Consider the following 25758-nt stretch of genomic DNA (forward strand, 5'->3'; position numbering starts at 1 on the left):
AAAGTAATAATTGTGCAAAATGTTCCCCTTTTTGTAAATGTATATTCCCCATTTTCACAATATTTACCATAACATGTATTACCCCTTTATAATCTTCATCCATAACATCAGTTAATACCATTAAACCTTTCATTGTGCAGCTATTATGTCCCAAAATTAGTCCCACCATCCCAGATGGAATTGGGCCTTAATATCCGGTGGGAATTTTGTGGGGGTTATATGATTCCATTAATTCATGTCATAAGGACTAGGTATATCAATGCAAGCACTCTTAGATGTAGCTGCTTGTAGCATCATACGTTGGGTCCTCCTTTTGTAATGGGGCTAGAGGATGGCCCCTTTATTAGTTTCCCTGTTGTTTTTGTTGTGCATCGGGGTCAATGTGTTTCCATCCTTATCAAATTTAGAATGACATTCATTCAGCCAATGGAACCCCTTTTTACATCTTGGACATCCTCCTGGGGATCTCTTCTTATTAGAATTAGTATTATTTTTTTTGGCCTGTGTTGGCAGGTGGCATTGTTTTTTCAAATGGTTGGCCTTCCCGCAGTTAAAACATTTGGCATTAGCAGCTTTCTGTACATTAAAGGTTTCTAATGCCGCCAATTTTGCTCTATGGGACAAAGATCCGATATTCTTATAAGCTTTCAAATATTCCATAAGAGAGCCAGTCTCTCGAATTGGTCTAAGCACGGATTGACATTCCTCATTAGCATTTTCAAAAGCAAGTTGTTTGAAAATAATATTTTGTAAAGTCACATCCTTAATAGATTTTTCGATTGCATCTTTTAATTTCCCTATAAATTGAGAATATTCCTCCTCATTTCCTTGAATAATCTTAACAAATGAACCATCAGAGTTTGCACTATCAACCTTTGCCCATGCCTTGTAGGCAGTTTCTTTAATGAAATGTAACATCTGAGGGGTAATATTAGCTAATTGTGCAATCATATAGGCCATGGCTCTTGTTCCAGTGAGTATATCATAGGTTAAATTGGAAGGGTTACCACGACATTGCTGGTCAATCATCATTTGTTGGGCCTTATCATTAACCCATATTTGCCATTAAAGTAATTGTTGAAGATTTTGAACCATCTTTGCTATTTGAAAAAAATCCTATGGCATCCAATGATCAGCCCATTCTCTGAGGAATTCTACACAGTAAGGAGAAGTGGGTCCATACAGAATGCATGCTTTCTTAAAGTTAGACAACATGCCAAAATCTAGATTAGCCCAAGTATTTTGGCCTTGGGCAGATTGATTAAACTGTATTGGGAAAGTAAAAGCACAAGCAGGCATCTCCCGAGGAGGAGTAAAATGATTAGTATGAGCAAAGTTAGCAACTGCTGTTACAGGTGGAGCAGAAGGAAAAACCTCAGATTTGGGCTGTCCGTTGAATGAAATGACCTCCGTTCTAAGTGGCCTCAGTTTTGACACATCCTGTATATATATGTCTCTAAGCTGTTTTTCTAAGGATTGTATCTGATTGAACATAACATTCTTACATTTCAAAGCACCTGCATATCTTGTTCCTTAAGCTCATATTCATGTAGGGACTGAATAGTCTTTACTTCCAAATCAGCATTATGCCCTTCAATTTGTTCTATGATAGCCCGTATTAGTGACCATGTAACCCTTGCCGATATGCTCACAAAACATTGCTTTTAACCCTTTTCTATATGTCTAGATTGAGTGTCCCCTCTTCTGGGAACCATGAATTGTTCCAGCAAAATATGATAGCAGTCGTTAAATTGATCTCTTGAAATATTAATACTATTTTGTTTCAGAAAGTGATGCATTATAGAAATGAAAGGAATCTTATTGCTATGTTGTCCCATCCTGCTTACCTCTTTCTACAGGGCTCGTCGCTTTGTTCAGGCTTCCTTTCATGTCCCTGTTCATGGCGCCACTAGTGGGGATTTTCTCCCCGACTTGGAAATGACAGACATGAAAGAACAACACTCGGACACTCTCTTGCAAGGACTGACAAATTTATTTCTGCAGTCGAGCCTTTTTATAGAAGCAGGAACAAAGAGCATAGAGTACATGGCCAGCAGAGCACGCATGGGGTTAAGACATAATCAGTAAAAGATATTTCAAGGACAGCGCATTCTAAAAGACCCAGGTGTTTATCCCATGACCCATTTTCTCAAGCAACATCTTTAATATTATTAAATCTTGGCGCCGAGCATAGCTAAAAGCAGGAGATGTTTTTCAGCTACCGCAAAGCCTGGGTACTTCTGGCCCCCTGCCATTTTCCCAAAGACCTTCTCCTGCAAGGATATTTTGTGCTGCACTTCCCAACAAAGCTGGTTTTAGAAAAGGCAGACGAACCAGACATCAAATTGCCAACAGCCGCTGGATCATGGAAAAAGTAAGAGAGTTCCAGAAAAACATCAATTTCTGCTTTATTGACTATGCCAATGCCTTTGACTGTGGGGATCACAATAAACTGTGGAAAATTCTGAAAGAGATGGGAATACCAGACCACCTGACCTGCCTCTTGAGAAATCTGTATGCAGGTCAGGAAGCAACAGTTAGAACTGGACATGGAACAACAGACTGGTTCCAAATAGGAAAAGGAGTACGTCAAGGCTGTATATTGTCACCCTGCTTATTTAACTTATATTCAGAGTACATCATAAGAAACCTGGACTGGAAGAAACACAAGCTGGAATCAAGATTTCCAGGAGAAATATCAGTAACCTCAGATATGCAGATGACACCACCCTAATGGCAGAAAGTGAAGAGGAACTGAAAAGCCTCTTGATGAAGGTGAAAGTGGAGAGTGAAAAAGTTTGCTTAAAGCTCAACATTCAGAAAACGAAGATCATGGCATCTGGTCCCATCACTTCATGGGAAATAGATGGGGAAACAGTGGAAACAGTGTAAGACTTTATTTTTTGGGGCTCCAAAATCACTGCAGATGCTGACTGCAGCCATGATAGTAAAAGACACTTACTCCTTGAAAGGAAAGTTATGACCAACCTAGATAGCATATTCAAAAGCAGAGACATTACTTTGCCAACAAAATCCATCTAGTCAATGCTATGGTTTTCCTGTGGTCATGTATGGATGTGAGAGTTGGACTGTGAAGAAGGCTGAGTGCCGAAGAATGCATGCTTTTGAACTGTGGTGTTGGAGAAGACTCTTGAGAGTCCCTTGGACTGCAAGGAGATCCAACCAGTCCATTCTGAAGGAGATCAACCCTGGGATTTCTTCTGAATGAATGATGCTAAAGCTGAAACTCCAATACTTTGGCCACCTCATGCAAAGAGTTGACTCATTGGAAAGGACTCTGATGCTGGGAGGGATTGGGGGCAGGAGGAGAAGGGGACGACAGAGGATGAGATGGCTGGATGGCATCACTGACTCAATGGACGTGAGTCTGAGTGAACACTGGGAGTTGGTGATGGACAGTGAGGACTGGAGTGCTGCGATTCAGGGGGTCACAGAGTCGGATACAACTGAGTGACTGAACTGAACTGAACTGATGCTTCTTAATGTAGGTATATTTCATGATATGGCAAATGCCCACTATCACAAATTCAAAGTGAGATAATGGTTGATAATTCTATGTATTTCTATATTTAAATACAAAACAGTTAGATAATATAATGGAAGGTATGATAGTACTCAATACATTAAAAAAAATCCTTTGTAAAAATAGTTTAAGATCAGAATCTGTATTTGAAAATCCTTTCAAAACTACATGGTGACTGAAAGACTACATTAAAGTCACAGTCATAGTATGCTACTTAACAAGCCTAATTTTCTAAGAATGCCATTTTTCCTAAATATGTTTGTATTTGAATTTTATTTTTAGAAAATAACTGTCTAAATTTAAAAAAAAAGCATTTTTGTACTTTATCTGGGTTTTATAAGTGTATAAACAGCAAAATGATGTGGGACCAGGTCTTCTTTTATTATAATACAGTATTAGTAAAAGTTTAACCAGTAGAGGAAGAGAAAGCAGTTTAGATACTTTAAAAAGGAGAATACTAATTAAGGTTAATTAAGGCCTGTTGACAATCATATGTCTTTGCGAAAAATGGATATTCAGATCCTCTGCCTGCTTTTAATCTGATTGCTTTTTGCTTCTTTTTGTTTGTTTGTTTATTTTTGTTTTTGAACTTGAATTGTATGTGGGTTTTTTGGCATATTTTGAATATAAACCTCTTATAAAATGTATTGTTTGCAAATATTTTCTTCTATGCAGTCGGCTTGCCTTTTCATTTTGTTCAAAGAGTCCTTCATCTGCAAAGGTTTTCGGTTGACGTAGTCCCATTTGTTTATTTTTGCTTCTGTTTCCCTTGCCAGAAGAGACAGATCCTTCCTCCTCAAAATATATACATTGCTGAGACTGATGTCAAAGTGTTTACTGCCTGTGTTTTCCTCTAAGAGTTTTGTGGTTTCAGAGCTTACATTTATATTTTTATCCATTTTGAGTTTACTTTTGTACAGGGTATGAGAAAGTACACCAGTTTGATTCTTTTGCATGTATCTATCTAGGTTTCTCAACACCATATATTGAAGAGCCACTTTCCCCATTGTGTATTCTTCCTCCTTTATTGTAGATTAATTGATGTATAATCCTAGACTTACTTCTGGACTCTCTATTCTGTTCCACTGATCTATGTGTATATTTTTGTGCCAGTACCATAGTGTTTTGATTACTTAGCATTGTAGTATAATTTGAAATAAAGGATCACAATACTTTCAGTTTTGCCCATCTTTCATAAGAATGTTTTGACTATTTGGGATCATTTGTGCTTCCATACAAATTTTAGAATTATTTGTTGCAGTTCTGTCCAAATATGCCTTTGGTATTTTAATAGAGATTGGATTGAATCTGTAGATTGCCTTGCATAGTATTGTCATTTTAATAATATTAATTCTTCCAATCCATGAGCATGGTATATCTTTTCAAATGTTTGCAATGTCTTCAATTTCTTTGATCAGATCTTCTAGTTTTCTGAGTTCAGATCTTTTACCTCTTTAACGAGATTTAAGTGTAGTACTTTATTTTCTGATGCAATTGTAAATTGAATTTTTATTACTTTCTCTTTCTGGTAGTTATAGAAACTGCTAGTATATAGAAACACTATGCTATACAGATTTCTGCATGTAATTTTTTTTATCCAGCAACTTTACGGATTCATGTATTATTTCTAATAGATTTTTGATGCCATCTTTATGATTTTCTCTATGTAGTACATTTTTTATAAACATTGACAGTTTTCTTTCTTTCTTTCCATTACAGATTCTTTTTCTTTTCTTCTGTTTTATCATCCTTGTCTAATTTCTAATTTTAAAGGAAGCATTTTCAACTTTTCAATGTTAGGTATAAGGTTGGCTGTGGGCTTTTAATATATGACCTTTATTATGTTGAGATATAGTCCTTCTAGACCCTTATTGTTGATCATTTTCATCATAGTGGATGTTAAATCTTGTTAAAGCTTTTGTGCATCTACTGAGATGATCATATAGCTTTTATTTTTAATTAGCTAGGAGGTGATGACATTGACTGAGTTGTTGGTACTGACACATACTTGCATGCTGGGGATATATCCCACTTGACTATGGTGTATGATACTTTTAATATATTGTTCAAAAAATTTTTGTTAATATCTTGTTGAGGACTTTGCATTTATGTTAAACATGATGCTAGCCTTTTGTTTGCTTGTGGTGTCCTGTCTGGTTTTGTCATCAGGGTGATGTTGGCCTCATAGAATGAGTTTAAAAGCTGTTCCTTCCTCTTCAATTTTCGTTTGTTTTTTTGAATATAAATTTATTTATTTGTTTTGGAGGCTAATTACTTTACAATATTGAAGTGGTTTTGCCATACATTGACATGAATCCACCACGGGTGTACATGTGTTCCCCATCCTGAACACCCCTCCAACATCCTTCCCATCCCATCCCTTTGGGTCATCCCAGTGCATCAGCCCCGAGCACCCTGTCTCATGCATCGAACCTGGACTGGCGATTCATTTCATATATGATAAATATACATGTTTCAATGGCACTCTCCCAAATAATTCCAGCCCCTCCCTCTCCCACAGAGTCCAAAAGACTGTTCTATACATCTGTATCTCTTTTGCTGTCTCGCATACAGGGTTATCATGGCCATCTTTCTAAATTCCATATATATGCATTAGTATACTGTATTGGTGTTTTTCTTTCTGGCTTACTTCACTCTGTATAATGGGCTCCAGTTTCATCCACCTCGTTAGTACTGATTCAAATGTATTCTTTTTAATGGCTGAGTAATACTCAATTTATGTAGCACAGCTTTCTTACCCATTCGTCTGCTGATGGACATCTAGGATGCTTCCATGTCCTGACTATTATAAACAGTGCTGTGATGAATATTGGGGTACACGTGTCTCTTTCAATTCTGGTTTCCTCGGTGTGTTGCCCAGTAGTGGGATTTCTGGGTCATATGACAGTTCTATTTTCCAGTTTTTAAAAGAAATCTCCATACTGTTAATTTTTGGAATAGTTTGAGAAGGATAGGTGTTAACTCTCCTTGAAATGTTTGGTAGTATTCACCTGTGAAGCTGTTTGTTCGTTGGAATTCTGTTGGGAGACTACTATTACTGATTAAATTTATTTACTGGCAGTCAGTCTGTTCACGTTTTCTATTTCTTCTTTATTCAGTCTTAGGAGATTATGCATTTCTACGAATCTGTCCTTTTCTTTTAAATTGTCCATTTTATTGGCGTACAGTTTTTCTCAGTAATGTTTTATAATTTGTGTTTCTGTTGTGTTGGTTGTAACTTCACTTTTATTTATGATTTTATATATTTGGGTTCTCTCTCTTTTTTTCTGATGAGTCTAGCTAAAAGCTTATCAATTTTCTTATTTTTCTGAACATCAGATATTTGCTTCATTAGTTTTCCTTTTTTTTTTAGTCTCTATTTTATTTATTTCCTCTATGATCATTGTTCTTTCTTAGTACTCACTTTGTAGTCTCATTGTCTTTTAATTTATTCTTTTCTCAAGTTGTTTTATACATAAATTGCTTATTTGAGATTTTTCTTCTTTCTAGAGGTAGAATTATGCCAGTATAAATCTTCTCTCTTAGAACTTCTTTTGATGCTTCCTACAATTTGGATCATTGTTTTTCACTTTCAATTGTCTCCAGTTATTTTGATTTCTTCATTGATTTTTGCAATGACCTCCCATTTATTTTACAGCAAATTATTTCATCTCCACATGTTTTTGTCTCTCAAGCTTTTCTGCAGCTATTTTATTATACTTGATTTTTAGTATCACATCTCTGTGGTCAGAAAAGATGTTTGTTATGATTTCAGTCTTCCTAATTTTACTGAGACTTGCTTTGTGGCCTAGTATGTGATTTATCCTGAAGAATTTTCTGTGTCCACTTGAAAAGAGTGTATATTCTGCAGTTTTTGGATGAAATTTCTGCATATGTTATATTTAATATCTTGAGATATAGTCCCTCTAGACTCTCATTTTTCAGCATTTTTATCATGAATGGATGTTTAACCTTGCAAAAGATTTTGTGCATCTATTGAGATGATCAGATAACATTTATTTTCAATTAGTTAAGAGGTGACCACATTGACTGAATTGTTAATATGTATATGTCCTTACATGCTGGGGATAAAGACTGCTTGAAGATGGCATATATAGGTTACAATATATAGAATGATGACATATATATATATATATATATAATATATATAAATATCAACATCTATCTCTCTGACTTCCCAGATGGCTAAGGGTAAAGAATCTGCCTGCTAATGCAGGAGACATTGAACACAGGGGACATGGGTTCAGTCTTTTTGCCAGGAAGATCCTTTGGAGGAGGAAATGGCAACTCACTCCAGTATTCCTGCCTGGAAAATCTCATGAACAGAGGAGCTTGGTAGGCTACAGTGCATGGGGTTACAAAGAGTCAGACAAAATTTAGCAACTGAGCATTATCTATCTATCATTCTTTCTTTCTATACATATGTTTAAGTGGATGATCTCTTAAGTTTGAATGTGCATGTATGTGTGCTCAGCGCTCAGTTGTGTTCAAGTCTTTGACACCCAAGGGCTGTAGCTCACAAGGTTCCTCTGTCCATGGAATTTTCCAGACAAGAATTCTGGAGTATGTTGCTTTTTCCCACTCCACGGGATCTTCCCAGCTCAGGGACTGAAAACAAATCTCCAGTATGTTCTTCATTGGCAGGTGGATTCTTTTGCATTCTAGCAGCCTTACATTTTAAATCCATGTCCTACCTTTAATGGTTTTGACACCATATTTCATATCTTTTTGCTTTGGCTATCCTTATCACATATTGTGAGTATAAAATATTTTTACTGCTTTTGTCTTTTAACCTTCTTATAACTTTATAAATCATTGATCCACTACATATATATATATATATATATATATATATATATTTTTTTTTTTTTTACCAATGATATTTCTCATTCATATTTTTCCCATTTTTGTTGTGGTCTTTTTTCCCCCTTCTTAAAGTTCCTTTACCATTGCTTATAAAGCCAATATAATACTTCTTAACCATTTTAGCTTTTATTTGCCTGGAAAAATCTTTATCTCTTCTTGAAATCTGAATAATTACATTGCTGGGTAGAGTATTAGTTGCAGGTTTTTCCTTTCATCACTTTGAATGCATCACCCTTGCTACTCATTTCTGGCCTGCATATTTTCTACTAAAAAAGTCATCTGATAGTCTTCTGCAAGTTTCTTTGACTGTAACTATTTGTTGTTGTCTTGCTGCTTTTAACATTCTCTCATTATCTTTAATAGTTGATACTTTAATGATAATGTGTCTTGATGTGGATCTATGAGTTAATCTAACTTGAATTGCTATACTTCCTGGACCTAGGGGTCTGTTTCCTTCCTGAGGTAGGGAGGTTTTTAGCCACTATTTCTTCATATAACTTTTCTGTTCTTTTATCTCTTTTCCTTCTGTTATCTCTATAGTGTGAATGTTGGCATACTTGATGTCATCCCCAAAGTCTCTTAGATTATTTTAAATAAAAAAATTTTCCTTTTTATGGTCATCATGTGTAATTACCAGTGACCTGTCTTTCAGAGCACTGATCCATTACTCTGATCTAATCTACTGATAATTCCTCTGGTGTGGATTTTATTTCAGCTATTGTATTCTTCAGTTCTGTTTGATTTTTACTTATAGTTTCTAACTTTGCTGAAATCCTTATTGTTTTTATTCATTCTCTTTCTGAGTTCCATGAGCATTTTTAGATCATTACCTTCAACTCTCTATTGAGTAGATTGATTATCTCCTCTCCGTTTAGTTCTTTTTCTGAGGTTTTGTCTTATTTCATCATCTGGAGTGGATTTTTATGTCTCCTTATTTTGCCCAGTTCTCTATGTATTTTCCTATGTACATCAGTTATAGTTTTCAATCTTGGAGAAGTGACTTTGTGTAGGAAACATCCAAAGAGGTCCAGAATCATTCTCTCATTTGGTCATCAGAGGCATAGGCCCCAGTGTTGCCCTAATATGGGATGCATGTACCCTTCTGTAATGATAGCAGTTAGTATATTAGGCATGCTGGCAGGTGGAGTTGGACTCCAGCCGAGTTGGCTATGTGGCTATGCGTTGTACATTTGCTTTGAACCCACTGGAGGGTAAGGGATCCCATCCTCATGATTGGTTGAGTAGCCAGGGGTGGTGGGTAGTGCTGCTACTGGCCCACTGGAGAGTAGGGCCAGGTCCTCATGCAGCTGTCTGCTTAGCCAAGGGACAGTCAGGCTGGTGTTGGCCTCCTGGGAGTGGCAATGGGTCCCTGATTTGCTGTCTGCACAGCTCAATGGAGTTTGGGCTGAAACTGACCTGCTGCAAGTGAGCATGGGTGGGTATGTCCTCCATACTGATAGGTTTAAGTTTCCAAAAATACACTTGGTAGGCTGATGTCATCACAGTAGAAAGAGCTCCTCAAAATTGGTACTTCCAAATGGCTACTTCCAGTGTTCCCTTTCCAAGGGGGAGTCTCAGTTGCCTTCAGCCTATCCAGGAGGCTCTCCAAGATGATCAGGTGGGTCTGACCCATGCCTCTTTCAAATTACTGCTTGTGTACTGGGACTTAGAGTGTGTGACATTTTGTATGCACAGTTAAAGAGTGAAGTTTCTGTTTCGTACAGCCTTCCAGCAGTTCTGAATAGAAAGCTTGCAGGCTGTCAAAGCTAGATTTTCTGAGGGCTTATCTTCCCTATGCAGGCCCTCCTTTACTCAGAAGCCTAATGTGGGGATGTTGAACAGCTGTGTGTTCATTGGGAAGGATGTCTACATATGATACTCCTTCCATTTGTGGGTTGCTAACCCAGAGGTGTCAGTCCTGACTATATTGTGTCTCTGCCTCTCCTATCCACCTCACTGTTGTTCCTGCTTCAGGTCTTTAGATGCGAAATTTTTTTTTGACAGTCCTTATGTTATTTATATAGATATCTGCTTTGTAAGTGGTTGCAACTTTGGTGTGTCTATGGGAGGAGGTAGGCTCAAGGTAAGGTCCTATTCTGTCATCTTTGCCACAACTCCCATCAATAATTTAGCTTCAAAAGACATAACCACAATATTAACAACTAATGCACTTCAATATACAAAGAAGAATACATTCTCACTGAAATATGTGCTTATACTACAAATATAAAATTCAGGTAACATTGAAAAATACAGAACTTAAGATGCTTCCTCATCTACTCATGAGCAAGTAATTACTATAAGATCTGTCTTCCATGAGAAAATCTAAACTTTGTAGAAATTAAATGAACCAACCGTATGTAGATACTGTACAACAAGCAGCAAATGACTGTAATTCATGAGAAAAAGGAAACAATTCAAGAAAAATTTAAACATGAATACAAAGCAATTGAAACAAATCAAACACAATCATAGAGTTAAAAAAAACAAACAAACAAAATAAAAACACCTAACAGACATTCAATGATAACTGAGAAAATATTACAAAAGTAATTAGAAAGGAGCTGATTAGAAAAATAGTAGAAACTATAATGGTCAAATTTTATTGGAAAGTGGATAGCAACTCTAAACACAGAGATACAAGAAAATTCACAAAAACCCAAGTAAAAGGAACAGAAAGAAAATGGAATAAAGGGACAGGAGGATAAAATTTCTGAAAATGGATGAAAAATAGTATCAAAGCAACAAAAAGAAAAAAATATATATATTATCAAGCAAAATGTAAAGCATAGATTTTGGTCAGATAAATTCAAAACTGAAGACAATAGAATACTATCCTTAAAGTGCTAAAAGACGGGACAATGGAAGACCAAATGAAAACAGTATATCCAGGAAAAACATGTTCTGTTTTCAGAACATGAAGGCAAAATAAAAAACTCATTACATAAGGAAAGTAACAGAATGCATTATGCCAAATTTGCACTGAAAGAAATGGTTTCTTATTTCCCAACATACTTGTTGTGGAGTCTTTGTATATTCTAGAGTAGTGATCAAACAACTATAGCCTCTAGAGCAAATCTTGCCCTCATTCATTTACCTTTTGTCCATGGCTGCTTTAACAGTATAAGGGCAGAAGTGAGGATGTAAGAAGAGAAGGTATTTCTTTCTCTTTCAGTATGCTTCTTGGATTGTTTCTTATTTTGGTTCTAGCATCTAGTGGGCAAACCTCACCATGGTTCTCAGTCTTGAAGAGATTGCCAGGCTTCTGTGATACTTTAATACCACCTTTTCTCATGCCTTGCAATCACAGATGCAGCTATGACAGTCTGATCTTGCTAATACCTATGTTACTTCAAAGTCACCCCACAGAAAACCATAATTCAAAAAGATTTAGGCAGCTTCCAGTTCAAGATGACAGAGTAGAAGGATGTGCACTCATCTCCTCCTGTGAGAACACTAAAATCACAACAAGTTGCTGAACAACCATTGCCAGGAGGATGCTGGAACCCACTAAAAAAAGATACTCCACATCCAAAGACAAAGAAGAAGCCACAGTGAGACAGCAGGAGGGGCACAATCATGATAAAATCAAATCCCAAACCTACTGGGTCAGTGACCCACAGACTGGAGAACAATAATACCAAAGAAGTTCTCCTTCTGTTGTGTAGGTTCAGAACCCCACATCAGGCTTCCCAACCTGGGGACCTGACAAAAGGACTAGGAATCCCCAGGGAATCTGACCTTGAAGGCCTGCAAGATTTGGTTACAAAACTTCCACAAGACTAGGGCAAACAGAGAATTCAGATTAATCGAACAAACAAAACCTTGTGCACCAAGGCTCAGAAGAAAGGAGCAGTGACTCCACAGGAAACTGACCGAACTACCTGCTTTTGTTGGAGGGTGTCCTGAGGAGGCGTGAGTCAGCAGGGACTCACCACCTGGATGGTGGGACTGGCAGCAGATGTCTGGAAAGGTCCCCTTTGGTGTAAACCCTCTTAGAGTTTGCCATCAGTCTGACCATAGAGCCTGTAGACCTGAGGGCTGGATCACCTCAGGGCAGAAAACAAGCAGGTTGGGAGTGCAACTGCAACCATCAGCACATAGTTAGATCAAGAGTGTTCCAGAAAAACATCTATTTCTGCTTTATTGACTATGCCAAAGCCTTTGACTGTGTGGATCACAATAAACTGTGGAAAATTCTGAAAGAGGTGGAAATACCAGACCACCTGACCTGCCTCTTGAGAAATCTGTATGCAGGTCAGGAAGCAACAGTTAGAACTGGATATGGAACAACAGACTGGTTCCAATAGGAAAAGGAGTACATCAGGGCTGTATGTTGTCACCTGGTTTATTTATTTATTTATTTATTTATTTATTTATATGCAGAGTACTTCAACTGTGGTGTTAGAGAAGACTCTTGAGAGTCTCTTAGACTGCAAGGAGATCCAACCAGTCCATTCTGAAGGAGATCAGCTCTGGGATTTCTTTGGAAAGAATGATGCTAAGGCTGAAACTCCAGTACTTTGGCCACCTCATGCGAAGAACTGACTCACTGGAAAGACTCTGGTGCTGGGAGGGATTGGGGGCAGGAGAAGAAGGGGAGGACAGAGGATGAGATGGCTGGATGGCATCACTGACTCGATGGACGTGTGTTTGAGTGAACTCCGTGAGTTGGAGATGAACAGGGACCCCTATCGTGCTGCTATTTATGGGGTTGCAAAGAGTTGGACACGACTGAAAGTGAACTGACTGTACTGATGCAGAGTACGTCATGACATATGCTGGGCTGGAGGAAGCACAAGCTGGAATCAGGATTGCCAGGAGAAATATAAATAACCTTAGATATACACATGACTCCACCCTTCTGGCAGAAAGTGAAGAACTAACGAGCCTCATGATGAAAGTGAAAGAGGAGAGTGAAAAAATTGGCCAAAAGCTCAACATTCAGAAAACTAAGATTACGGCATCTGGTCCTGTCACTTCATGACAAATAGATTGGGAAACAGTGGCTGAGTTTATTTCTCTGGGCTCCAAAATCACTGCAGATGGTGATTGCAGCTATGAAATTAAAAGAGGCTTACTCCTTGGAAGCAAAGTTATGACCAACCTAGACAGCATATTAAAAAGCAGAGACATTACTTTGTCACCAAAGGTCCTTCTAGTCAAAGCTATGTTTTTTCCAGTGGTCATGTATGGATGTGAGATTTGGACTATGAAGAAAGCTGAGCACCGAAGAATTGATACTTTTGAACTGTGGTATTGGAGAAGACTCTTGAGAGTCTCTTGGACTGCAAGGAGATCCACCAGTCCATCCTAAAGGAGATCAGTCTTGGGTGTTCATTGGAAGGACTGATGTTGAAGCTGAAACTCCAATACTTTGGCCCCCTGATGCAAAGAGCTGACTCATTTGAAAAGACCCTGATTCTGGGAAGGACTGAAGGCAGGAGGAGAAGGGAATGTCAGAGGATGAGATGATTGAATGGTGTCACCGCCTCAATGGACATGGTTTTGGGTGGACTCCGGGAGTTTGGTGATGGACAGAGAGGCCTGGTGTGCTGCAGGTCATGGGGTTGCAAAGAATCACACAGTGCAACTAAACTGAACTGAACTTACTGAGTAAGGCCCTGTGCACCAGATAGCCTTGTGGTTGGTCTACAGGTAGCTTTTCACTCTCATGGGACCACTAGTCTCTTCTTAATTGCTTGTATCAAATATTTTTAAGTTTTGGAGTTCCCTTAAGCTTGAATTGCCTACACGTTTTTCTAAATAAAGTCAGTCCAAGTGGAGAGAGCTGTGGAGGCCTCCACTATCATGGTACAACTTTCTTTCTAGGTAAAACCTGCGTTCATCTGTTCTGAAACAAGCAGGCACACTGGTCCAGTTTGCTTAGAATGACACTCCTGCTTTAGGAGAAGGTTTCTTAGTGAGGCCACTAGCCTATGGTGTTCTTAGCATAAAACTTCTGTCCTTTAAGAGAATGGAAGCAGTGGAACTGGGGCCCAGTACTCTTGGCCTGGCATTCTTAGGGTAGAGCTTTTGAATGGGGGCTGGGTAGAGATCATCATATGTTTAGCTACCCTTGCATTGAATAGACCTTGTTCAATGTGGAGCTGGAGGGGACAAGTAATGTTTGCAACAACAACAATCAAGGACACATGGTAGCCTTTGGCTGTGACCCAGGGTCAGAGGGATCTCTATGTCCCTGCCTGTACTTGCCTGAGTGCACTTTCAGCTCTGCTGGGACGAGAGAGGGCAGGGAAGAAGTGGGTTCTTGCTCAAATGTCATAGATTCTCAGTCTTACTGAGATTTAGTGGATTTTGTTTAGTAAATATTTTTTTGTTTGTTCTTTATTTTCAGATATTTCCATGGTAGTCTCTTAAAATCAAATGTATTTATTATGAGATCTCAGAATCTCAAGCTTCAAAAATCAGCAAAATAAGGAAAACAAACTAGGCAAACACATATGAACACATATCAGCTGTATTCGCAATATCTAAAAGCTGATCAAACATTAATTTCCCATTTGTTTAAGAGTGCATAAACAAAATTTGGAATATATGTACAATGGAAAATTACTCAGCAATAAAAAGAATGGGTTATTTATACATAATAAAATGAAGAAATCTCAAAATCATTTTACACAGTCAGGAAGCCTGAGAGAAAAGATGACATGGTGTATGATTCTATACATACCTTCCAGATCACTGGTTATCTGGAGATGGGTTTGGAGGGAAGAATGGTCTGAAAAGAGGCCTAATCAACCATTTGGAAATGAAGGAAATATTCTGTATCTTGATGTGGTGGTGATTTCATTGGCCACAAAACTCACAGAGTTGTTCACTTTAAATACATACTGTATATTTCAAACCAATTATTCCTCAATAAAGTGTTTAAAAAAATAATGTGCAGGTCTTCTTTAGATCCAAGAATTTATATTTTTGAGCATTGATTGGCAAAACTAATACAATATTGTAAAGTTTAAAAATAAAATAAAATAAAAAAAGAAACATATTTTTTTTTGAAAAAATTTCATCTTTACCTGAAAAATAGGAAGCCGCACAATAAAATGGAAAGTTTAGTTTTGCTTATTCATAATAATTATATATTTATTATTTTAACAAACAATTTATTTAGATATTTCTTATATTCAAAATGGAATATTAAAAAGAGGCTAAATTTTTAAATATTATTGTTGTTAGTGTAGCAGCAGCTTAGAGAGGAGTAAATACCATGAACACTCCCATTTAGTAAAATTAGCTAGTTATGACTCTACAATCAGCTATAATTATAAATGTACTGGGATGCCACAAGATGAGATTAAAGTAGTAATAATGTTTTAGATAAATGTGGTCTTCAATTTATTTAGGCATGTTTTACTATCACTCTTTTGCTTGTAAATACAGAATCTTTCATGCAACACGCTGAGTCCTATAATGGAACAAGCCTTCAGGAAATTCATAATTCTTTTTAGTTTCACCTCACCTAAATCCCAGGCACAGGTTCTTTGCTCACTGGACCTTAGTATTCTTTTATTCAACTGAGAAATAAGAGTTTCTGTAAAGTCAAGACAGTTGACTATCAAGCACATAGGCAAACCAGGATGAGAAAGCTCAGTCTGACCTGACTTTATTTTATTAATTCTTAATGACTAACTGTTATTACTCATACTTTTCTTCTCATTTTTTTAGGCGGTATTTCCCCAGAGATGCTCAAACATTAGAAGTTATTACTCACTTCTAGCTTTTTTTAACTTTATCACCATTAATTAATATTCAGTTTAGTTTATCTGTAATTTTAAAGGTATTCCCTCTCTCCACTGTCATCAGACAGTGATTATCTTCTTCTATGAATATTTATCTACCACAAGTTACCCACGTGATTTTTCTAAAATGTCAATTTGAATACAATATATTCTTTAAAGAAAAATCCCTAGTGCTTCCCTGTGGTCTGCAGAAAATAAGCCAACCTCCTTGTCTTCTTATATAGATGTGCACAATTTCCACGAATTTCCTTTTAAGTCTTAAATCTCACTCCCTCTCTTTTACATTAATATCAGGAATTAAATTTTTGGAAGTTTAACATATCATTATTTAATTGCCTTTGCCCAGAAACTTTTCTATTTCACCTTGCTCAAGTTCATTTATGTTTACAAATGTACTTATGAAGTTTTCCCTGATAATTTATATTACTCATCTGTAGAAGCTGCTCTGTCTTTGTAATTTCTAGCCTTGTGGCTCAGGTGGTAAAGAATCTGCCTACAATGCGGAAGACCTGGTTTCAATCCCTGGGTTGGGAAGATCCCGTGGAGAAGGAAAGGGCTACCCACTCCAGTATCCTGGCCTAGAGAATTCCATGGACTGCCCATAGAGTTGCAAAGATTTGGACATGACTGAGCAACTTTCACTCACTTTATTCACTGGGTTTACCATATGACATGTTATTAATAGCTTTCTATTTAGCTATTTTTTCCATCAATTAGTTTGAGCTCAAGTACAGAAATCATTTAAAATTGAGAATTTTTATAGGGCACAGTGTATATAAAACTTCAATAAGTGTTAATTTGATGAATGAATACTCACTAAGGCATATATAACAAAATATGAATTATATTTACTGTTGTTTATTTGTATTACAGTTTCCTTGTGAAAAGGTATAATTTTAAAAAACAATTTATCAGTTTTATTTATCAGTTTATCAGTTTATTCAAATGAAGGGGAGAAATAATAATGATTCAGCCAAGAAACCATTAGATAAATGTGCCACTTGGTTAGCCTCTGGACAATTAAGAGTTACTTACATTTCACACTTGAGACTGTGTACTGCTGAGTATCTGATTCTCTCAGTAGATATTCACAAAGATTTCTTTAGTAAATCTGGTATTTTGTTCTATCTTTCTTAATACATCAGACTGTGTTACCTCTACCAAGTGTGTGTGTACATATATATATATATATATATATATGTACACACACACATAACATATGATACTGATTCCAGATAAAAAATATATTCCAAACAACAGCCTCAAAGAGTCAGAAGTTGGAATATATATGTCTTAAAAACAAATTACATGGAAACCATTATCATTATCCAAAAGGAAGTACAGAGAAAGTCATTCCATTCCAAATCAACAGCCAGACAAAATAGAGTCCATCTTCCTGATGTATGTATTCTGATTAGGTCCAAATACATCTTCCAAAGTATATATTCTTAATATATGGGATTCAAACAAATGAAGTCTCAAGATTTGAATCAGTGCTTCTCTAAGTTATTATAAAGCTCAGCACTTTCAGAATATTACATTTACTTAATTCTATTTTCAGTTAATATAGAAATAAATAAAAATAGGTTTTTCCCCAGGATCTTCCTCAGAGCTTCTTTGACATCTTTGTTTCTCAGAGAGTAAATCAAAGGATTCAACATGGGAGTGACCAGGGTGTAACACAAGGAGGCCACTTTACTCAGCTCAGGAAATCTGTCAGGGATGACATACATAAAGATGATGGCACCATACAGTACACTCACGACTCCCAGGTGAGAGCTGCAAGTGGAGAAGACTTTCTTTCGCCCCTCAGTGGAGCGTATTTTTAGAACTGTGGATACAATATATATATAAGACACAATAATGACAATTATGGTAGGCAAAATGATAATGGTGCATAGGAAAAAGGATACCATATTAGGAATGTAGAGATCAGAACAAGAAATCCTCAGAAGTGGACGCTCATCACAGTAAAAATGGTCAATGTTCCGAGAAGCACAAAAGGATAAAGTAAATGTCATGATGGTCTGAAGAACTGAGCTGATACAGCCAAAAAAATAGGAACCAGCCACAAATTGAACACAGAGATGTGTTGACATTTGGACAGAATAGAGGAGTGGGTTGCAGATGGCAATGAAGCGATCATAAGCCATGACTGCCAGGAGAAATCCCTCGGAAACAATGAAGAGGTCAAAGAGAAACAGCTGGGTCACACAGCCTGCATAGGAGATGGACTTGCTCTCAGACCAGAAGTTGCTCATAGCCTTGGGTGCAATAACAGATGAATAGAAGAGATCAACGAAGGACAGGTTGCCTAGGAAGAAATACATTGGTGTGTTCAGCCGGGGATCAGTTATAATAATGACCATCATGCCAACATTCCCTAGAAGGATCATGGCATAGACAAGCAGAAAAAACAGGAAGAGGAGGATGTGGAACTCTGGGTGGACCTTGAAGCCGACAAGAATGAAGTCAGTCACTTCTGAGTGGTTGCTTGTTTCCCTGTCACCCATGGCAGAAATCTGCTGAGAGGCACAAGGCAAAATAAATGAAACTGTGGCTTTGACTCTAGTGCTATTAATACTTTCTTAAATGTAGAATTAAATTACTTACTGCTTAATAAGATATTGCATACAAAACAATTTTAATGTCAGGAATATGCTGGAATTTGAAGTAGATGTCATTAGGCTTCTTAAACTGTTATTCTATTAAGCAGGGAAAGATATCCTTTGGTTATTTTAGTTAAATCATAATTGGCAGGGGTTTCTGCAAGAAATTAGCCTATTTTATTGCCTAAAATCACTTACATTCTAAATTTCTATCCTTAAAATGTTTATAGCTAGATGCTTTCTTCATCTAAAATTGTAGTCTGCACATTATCTAAAATAAAAGTATCTCATGTAATCTATGCTACTGCTGCTAAGTCACTTCAGTCATGTCTGACTCTGTGCGATCCCATAGACGGCCTCCTACCAGGCTCCCCCATCCATGGGATTCTTCAGGCAAGAACACTGGAGTGGGTTGCCATTTCCTTCTCCAATGTAATCTATATGATAGTTATATGATAGTGTTTACAGCCCTCATACGAAGTTAGTGTTTGATTCATTACATGACAGTAGTAAATAAATTGAAAATACTTTTACCTTATTTAGCTCAATATGTTTCATTTTCCTTATTTATGTAGGCCAACTTTGAAAATAGAATAAAATAGACATTATTGGCATAATTGAAAACATCCAAAATTCACTAAGTGAAGATAAAGTTCTCTAATGGAATTTTCAAATATTTTCCTTTTCTCAGGTCAAAGCCATTCTCCCAATATATACATTTTTATTGCCTCTTTAAAAATATTTCATTTCCATTAACACTCATTTAACAAATATCACAGTCATTTAAACTTCTTTTTGAGGCAGAGAAAGAAGGTAGTGAATATTCCAATCCTTACACTGCAGTGAATGACTTTCTACCAAGGCTCCATCAATTCAAGTGATCTCACGGTTTAGATAATGTAAGTAAACTTCACTGATATACATAAATGGAAATCCCTTTCCTGAATTCTGTTACACCTTAGGTGTTTTAAGATAAATATACTTGGGTAACCACGGATATTTAAAGACCATAGTAACTTGCATCGTCCAGAGTCCATGATCATGAACTTGAGTATGGGTAGTGGTGTTTATGATGGTGTTAGTTGTTTAATGCCTGTGAAACCTTCCTCAGGATATTTCAGCATTGAATTTTTGCTCATCTTCTGTGATGGATTCCATTGGGAGAGGAGTAATCGTAATGTCAATTATGGTGCCATAAGTGAAGACTCTTGGGCTGTTGTCCACGAGGACTGAAGTAACCTTAGGTACAAACAAATAGTCTAATAATAGTCAAAAACAAGGGGAAAAGAGAAAAATTCACTTGAAATTATTACCTATATATCTTGATATAGCTATGTTTCAGGATATGACAAATGCTGTCTAAATCACAAAATCAAAGACAGATTATGGTTGCTAATGTTGTTCTCCTATATTTAAATACCAAACAGTTAAAAAATATACTGAAGGGAAAGATAACATTCATACAAGTAACTTTATATCTTTAGCAAAAATGCTTATGAGATTAGGATCTCTATTTAAAAATTCCTTTAAAACTGCAGTGTGACTGAGACTACATTAACATCAGAGACATACTACTCTATTTAGTAAGCCCAACTTGATAAGAATGTCATTTTTCTAAAATATTTTTATCAGTTAATTTTAATATTATTTTTTAAAAACCAGTTTTTAAATTAAAAATTATGTTTAGAATTTATCTGGGTTTTTAAAGTGTATAGATAGCAAAAATGATGTGGGGCCAGAGCTTCTCTTTTTTTGTAATTCAGTATTAGTAAGAGCTTCATCAGTTTAGGAAGAGAAGGTCAATTGGATATTTTATTATTTTTTTTCTTTTTTTTTAATTTTATTTTTAAACTTTAAAATATTGTATTGGTTCTGCCATATATCGAAATGAATCAGCCACATGCATACATGTGTTCCCCATCCTGAACCCTCCTCCCTCCTCCCTCCCCATACCATCCTGCTGGGTCGTCCCAGTGCACCAGCCCCAAGCATCCAGTATTGTGCATCAAACCTGGACTGGCGACTCATTTCATATATAACATTATACATATTTCAATGCCATTCTCCCAAATAATCTCACCCTCTCCCTCTCCCACAGAGTCCAAAAGACTGTTCTATACATCAGTGTCTCTTTTGCTGTCTTGTATACAGGTTTATCGTTACCATCTTTCTAAATTCCATATATATGCGTTAGTATACTGTATTGGTGTTTTTCTTTCTGGCTTACTTTGTATAATAGGCTCCAGTTTCATCCACCTCATTAGAACTGATTCAAATATATTCGTTTTAATGGCTGAGTAATACTCCATTGTGTATATGTACCATAGCTTTCTTATCCATTCATCTGCTGATGGACATCTAGGTTGCTTCCATGTCCTGGCTATTATAAACAGTGCTGTGATGAACATTGGGGTACACGTGTCTCTTTCAATTCTGGTTTCCTCAGTGTGTATGCCCAGCAGTGGGATTGCTGGATCATAAGGCAGTTCTATTTCCAGTTTTTTTGAGGAATCTCCACGCTTTTCTCCATAGTGGCTGTACTAGTTTGTATTCCCACCAACAGTGTAAGAGGGTTCCCTTTTCTCCACATCCTCTCCAGCATTTATTACTTGTAGACTTTTGGATCATAGCCATTCTGACTGGCGTGAAATGGTACCTCATATGTTTAGTTAGTTATATTAAACTGAGAAACAAGAGTTTCTGCAAAGTCAAGACTGTTGACCTTGGAACACATAGGCAAAAGCAGAATTTGAAAGCTCAATCTGATTTCTGATAGTATTTTCTTAACTCTTAATGGTTGAAGTGAAGTGAAGTGAAGTCGCTCAGTCGTGTCTGACTCTTTGCGACCCCATGGACTGTAACCCACCAGGCTCCTCTGTCCATGGGCTCATTCAGGCAATAGCACTGGAGAGGATTGCCATTTCCTTCTCCAAACTCTTAATGGTTAAATATTATTAATCGTAATTTCTTCTTTATTTTATGAGGCCGCATTTTCCCAGTGAGAGATTCTTAAACATTGAAATAATTTTCACTTCCACGAGACCTCATTTTATTAACCACCCCAATATTCAGCTTAGTTTATCCATGGTTTAAAAGATATTCCCTCTCTTCACTGTCTCATGTAAGACTGCTGTCATTAAAACAATCATAACCTCTCATTTGGATAATCAGAGGCTTTTTGTGATTCTCTTCTTCCATGAATATTTAGCTACAGAAAGTTAAAATGCAATTTTTCTAAAATACAAGTTTGAACACAATATATCCTTTTAAAAATCCACAGTGCTTCCTGCTGCCTGCAGAATAAAAGAAATTTTCCTTGTCTTGTTATATAGGTTTGTATGAGTTCCATGAATTGCCTTCTAGGTTTCTCTTATTCCCTCTCTTGTGCATTTAAATCAAGACCTAAATTTCAGGAAACTTTGAAATTTTCCTTGATCATTTAGATGACTCATCTTTAAAGACTGCACTCTATACATATTTCTATATTTGCTTTTATGACTGGGTTTAACATATGGCATGTTAGCTCTCTAGTCAGATATTTTCCCCTCAATTACTGTGACCTCAAGTAGAGAAATTACTTATGCCTAGGAATTTTTATAGGGCAAAGAGTCCATCAAAATTCAATAAATATTGGATTGATAAAAGAATTCTCACTAAGGCACATATAGCAAAATATTAAATTTACTCATTTATTTTATTACTGTTTTCTTGTAAAAAGGAAGGATATAAAAACTAATTTATCAGATTAATCAATATTCAAATGATGTGGAGATATAATAACATGTCAGAGAAACCATGAAATAAATTCATTAGCCTCTGGGCAATTAAGAGTTACTTACATGTCATCCCTCAGACTGTGCACTGCAGAGAGATTCTCTCACAAATAGTTCACAAAGATTTCTTCAGTAAATATAATATTTCATTTGCTTATTACATTACCTTGTGCTACCTCTACCAAGTACATTTATATCCACATAAAACATGTTACTAATGCAAGAAAATTGAAGATGAAGCATAGAGAAAGTCATTCCAGTCTTGAATCAAAACAGGCAAACCATAGTCCATGTACTTTTTAGCTGTAAGTACATGGAATTCTAATAAATGAAAACTTTATGATTAAATATTTCTAAGATCAATGGGTACAACTTTTTAGTCAGTTGCTTCCCCAAGTTGTTATAATTCCCAGGACTTTCATTTACATCACTGTAAAAGTAGAATTAAGTATCTTTTCTCTAGGCTCTTTCTCAGAGCTTCTTTGACATCTTTGTTCCTCAGAGAGTAAATCAAAGGGTTCAACATAGGAGTGACTAGGGTGTAACATAAGGAAACCACTTTACTGAGCTCAGGAAATGTATCACGAGTGAGATACATAAAAAATACAACACCACAGAGTACACTCACGACTCTTAGGTGAGAGCTGCAAGTGGAGAAGGCTTTCTTTTGCACCTCAGTGGAGCATATTTTACAACTGTGGATACTATATATATATATATATATATATATATATACACACAATAATGACAATTATGGTAGGCAAAATGATAATGCTGTACAAGAAAAAAGAAACCAACTTATGAGTATAGAGATCAGAACAAGAAATCTTCTGAAGTGGATGGTCATCACAGTAAAAATGGTCAATGGTTCGAGATGCACAAAAGATTAAGTAAATGTCATGCTGGTTTGAAGAACTGAGCTGATGCAGCCAAAAAAATAGGAACCAGCCACTAACTGAACACAGAGATGTGTTGACATCTGGACAGTGTAGAGGAGTGGGTTGCAGATGGCAATGAAGTGGTCATAAGCCATGACTGCTAGGAGAAATCCTTCAGTCACAATGAAGAGAGCAAAGAGAAAGAACTGGCTAATACAGCCTGCAAATGAGATGGACTTGCTCTCAGACCAGAAGTTGCTCATAGCCTTGGGTGCAATAACAGAAGAATAGAAGAGATCAATGAGGGAGAGGTTTCCAAGGAAAAAATACATTGGTGTGTTCAGCCAGGGGTCAGTCATAATAATGACCATCATGCCAACATTTCCTAGAAGGATCATGGTGTAGATAAGCAGAAATAGCAGGAAGAGGAGAATGTGAAGTTCTGAGCGGACCCTGAAGCCGACAAGAATGAAGTCAGTCACTTCTGAGTAGTTGCTTGTTCCCCTGTCACCCATGGCAGACAAATGCTGAGAGGTGAAAGGCAAAAGGCAAAAGAAATGAAATTGCGACTGAGTCATCAATTCGTTAATATGCTCTTATATGTAGCTATACATTATTTACTTCTTAATGAGAAAAGGTATACAAAACTACTTTAACGTCAATAAAATGCATGAATTTGGATTTAGATATTACTAAACTTCAGGAATTGTTATTCTATTAGACAATGAAAGAAGTTATATGGTTATTTTATTTAAATCATACATTGGCAAGGATTTCTGCAAGAAATTAGCATATTTTATTGTCTAAGATTATTCACATTCTGAATTTCTATTCTTGCTATATTTATTGTTAAAAATTATCTTATCCAAATTAGGAGTATTACATCTTATCTAAAATAAGCATATTGCATGGAATCTCTATGGTAGTGTTTATAGCCATTATGATAGCTAAGTCAGTATTTGTGTCATTACATGACAGTATTAAAAATATTTGAAATATGTTTATTTTATTTTACCTCAATATATTTAGTTTCCATTGTTAATTGGAGCCATCTTTGAAAAAATGTGATTAGACAATACTGGTATGTTAAGTAAAATCAAAAATCACTAAGTAGATAAAGTTTTCTAACTCTGCTTCTAAACATACGTTCCTTTTCTCATATCAAAGTCATTCTCCCAAATACATGAATTTTAATTGCTTCATTACAAATGTTGAACTTGCATTAATAGTCATTAAATTTTAAAAAATGTTGTAATTATTTGGCCCTCTCTTTAAAAGCAAAGAGAGAAGCTGGTGAATATTCCAGTCCTTATACCGCAATGAACAAATTTCTACCAAGGCTGCATCAATTCAAGAGATCTCACACTTTAGACTGAGAAAGTAAACTTCAGTGATATACATAAAGAAAATCCCTTTCCTGAATTCTAGTGTACCTGATATGTCTTAAAGTAAGGATAACTGGGTAACTATGGATATTTAAAGATCATAGCAATCTTGTGTCTATGATCTGTGATCATGAGCTAGTGAATCAAAAGTGGTGTTTTTAATGCCCTCAGTTATTTTTAAATCTCTGATACCTTTTTCAAGAGTATTTTAGCATTGAGCTTTTACTCATCCTCTATGAGGGATTCCACTGAGAGAGGGGTAATCATGAAGTCAATTATGGAGACATAAGTGTAGACTTCAGTGCTGTTGTCCATAAGGACTGAAATAACCTCAGGTACACTGTATTAATAGTCCAAATACAAGGAACTTTTCCTTCTATAGTTGTGTATATCCTTTGGGAAATATTTCTGGACTTTAGTTTCTTTACTGACAAAGAAAAACTTTATGGTATTATTTCAACGTACATATCAGTAAGTATAGAAAAGAGATTTAAAAGTTTGCATATGCGGAAAGTTTTATATAAGTAAATATTTTAAGTTATGTAGTAAATTATAGTTATGATTAAAAAATAATCGCACTTCAGTTTGTAATTATCTATGCTTCTTAATGTAGGTATATTTCATGATATGACAAATGCCCACTAAATCACAAATTCAAAGTGAGATATTGGGTGACAATTCTATGTATTCCTATATTTAAATACAAAACAGTTAGAGAATATATTGGAAGATATGATAGTATTCAATACATTTAAAAAATCCTTTGTAAAAATAGTTTAAGATCAGGATCTATATTTGAAAATTCTTTCAAAACTACATGGTGACTGAAAGACTACATTAAAGTCACAGTCATAGTGTACTTCTTAACAAGCCTAATTTTCTAAGAATGCCATTTTTCCTAAATATGTTTATAATTTAA

The 25758-nt window shown here is 36.2% G+C and overlaps 1 protein-coding gene and 1 pseudogene across 1 annotated transcript; both read right to left on the minus strand.

The window, feature by feature from the left end:
* Positions 1–17735: 17735 nt before the first annotated feature.
* On the minus strand, positions 17736–18737 carry LOC113893461 (olfactory receptor 9K2-like). Its single transcript, XM_027543443.1, has one exon. It carries the CDS (start codon positions 18705–18707, stop codon positions 17736–17738), a length of 972 nt encoding a protein of 323 aa, XP_027399244.1. The 5' UTR covers positions 18708–18737.
* Positions 18738–23003: 4266 nt separating this feature from the next.
* On the minus strand, positions 23004–23969 carry LOC113893462 (annotated as a pseudogene).
* Positions 23970–25758: the final 1789 nt, after the last annotated feature.

This window comes from Bos indicus x Bos taurus, chromosome 5 (genome assembly GCF_003369695.1).
Source record: "Bos indicus x Bos taurus breed Angus x Brahman F1 hybrid chromosome 5, Bos_hybrid_MaternalHap_v2.0, whole genome shotgun sequence".
NCBI lineage: Eukaryota > Metazoa > Chordata > Mammalia > Artiodactyla > Bovidae > Bos > Bos indicus x Bos taurus.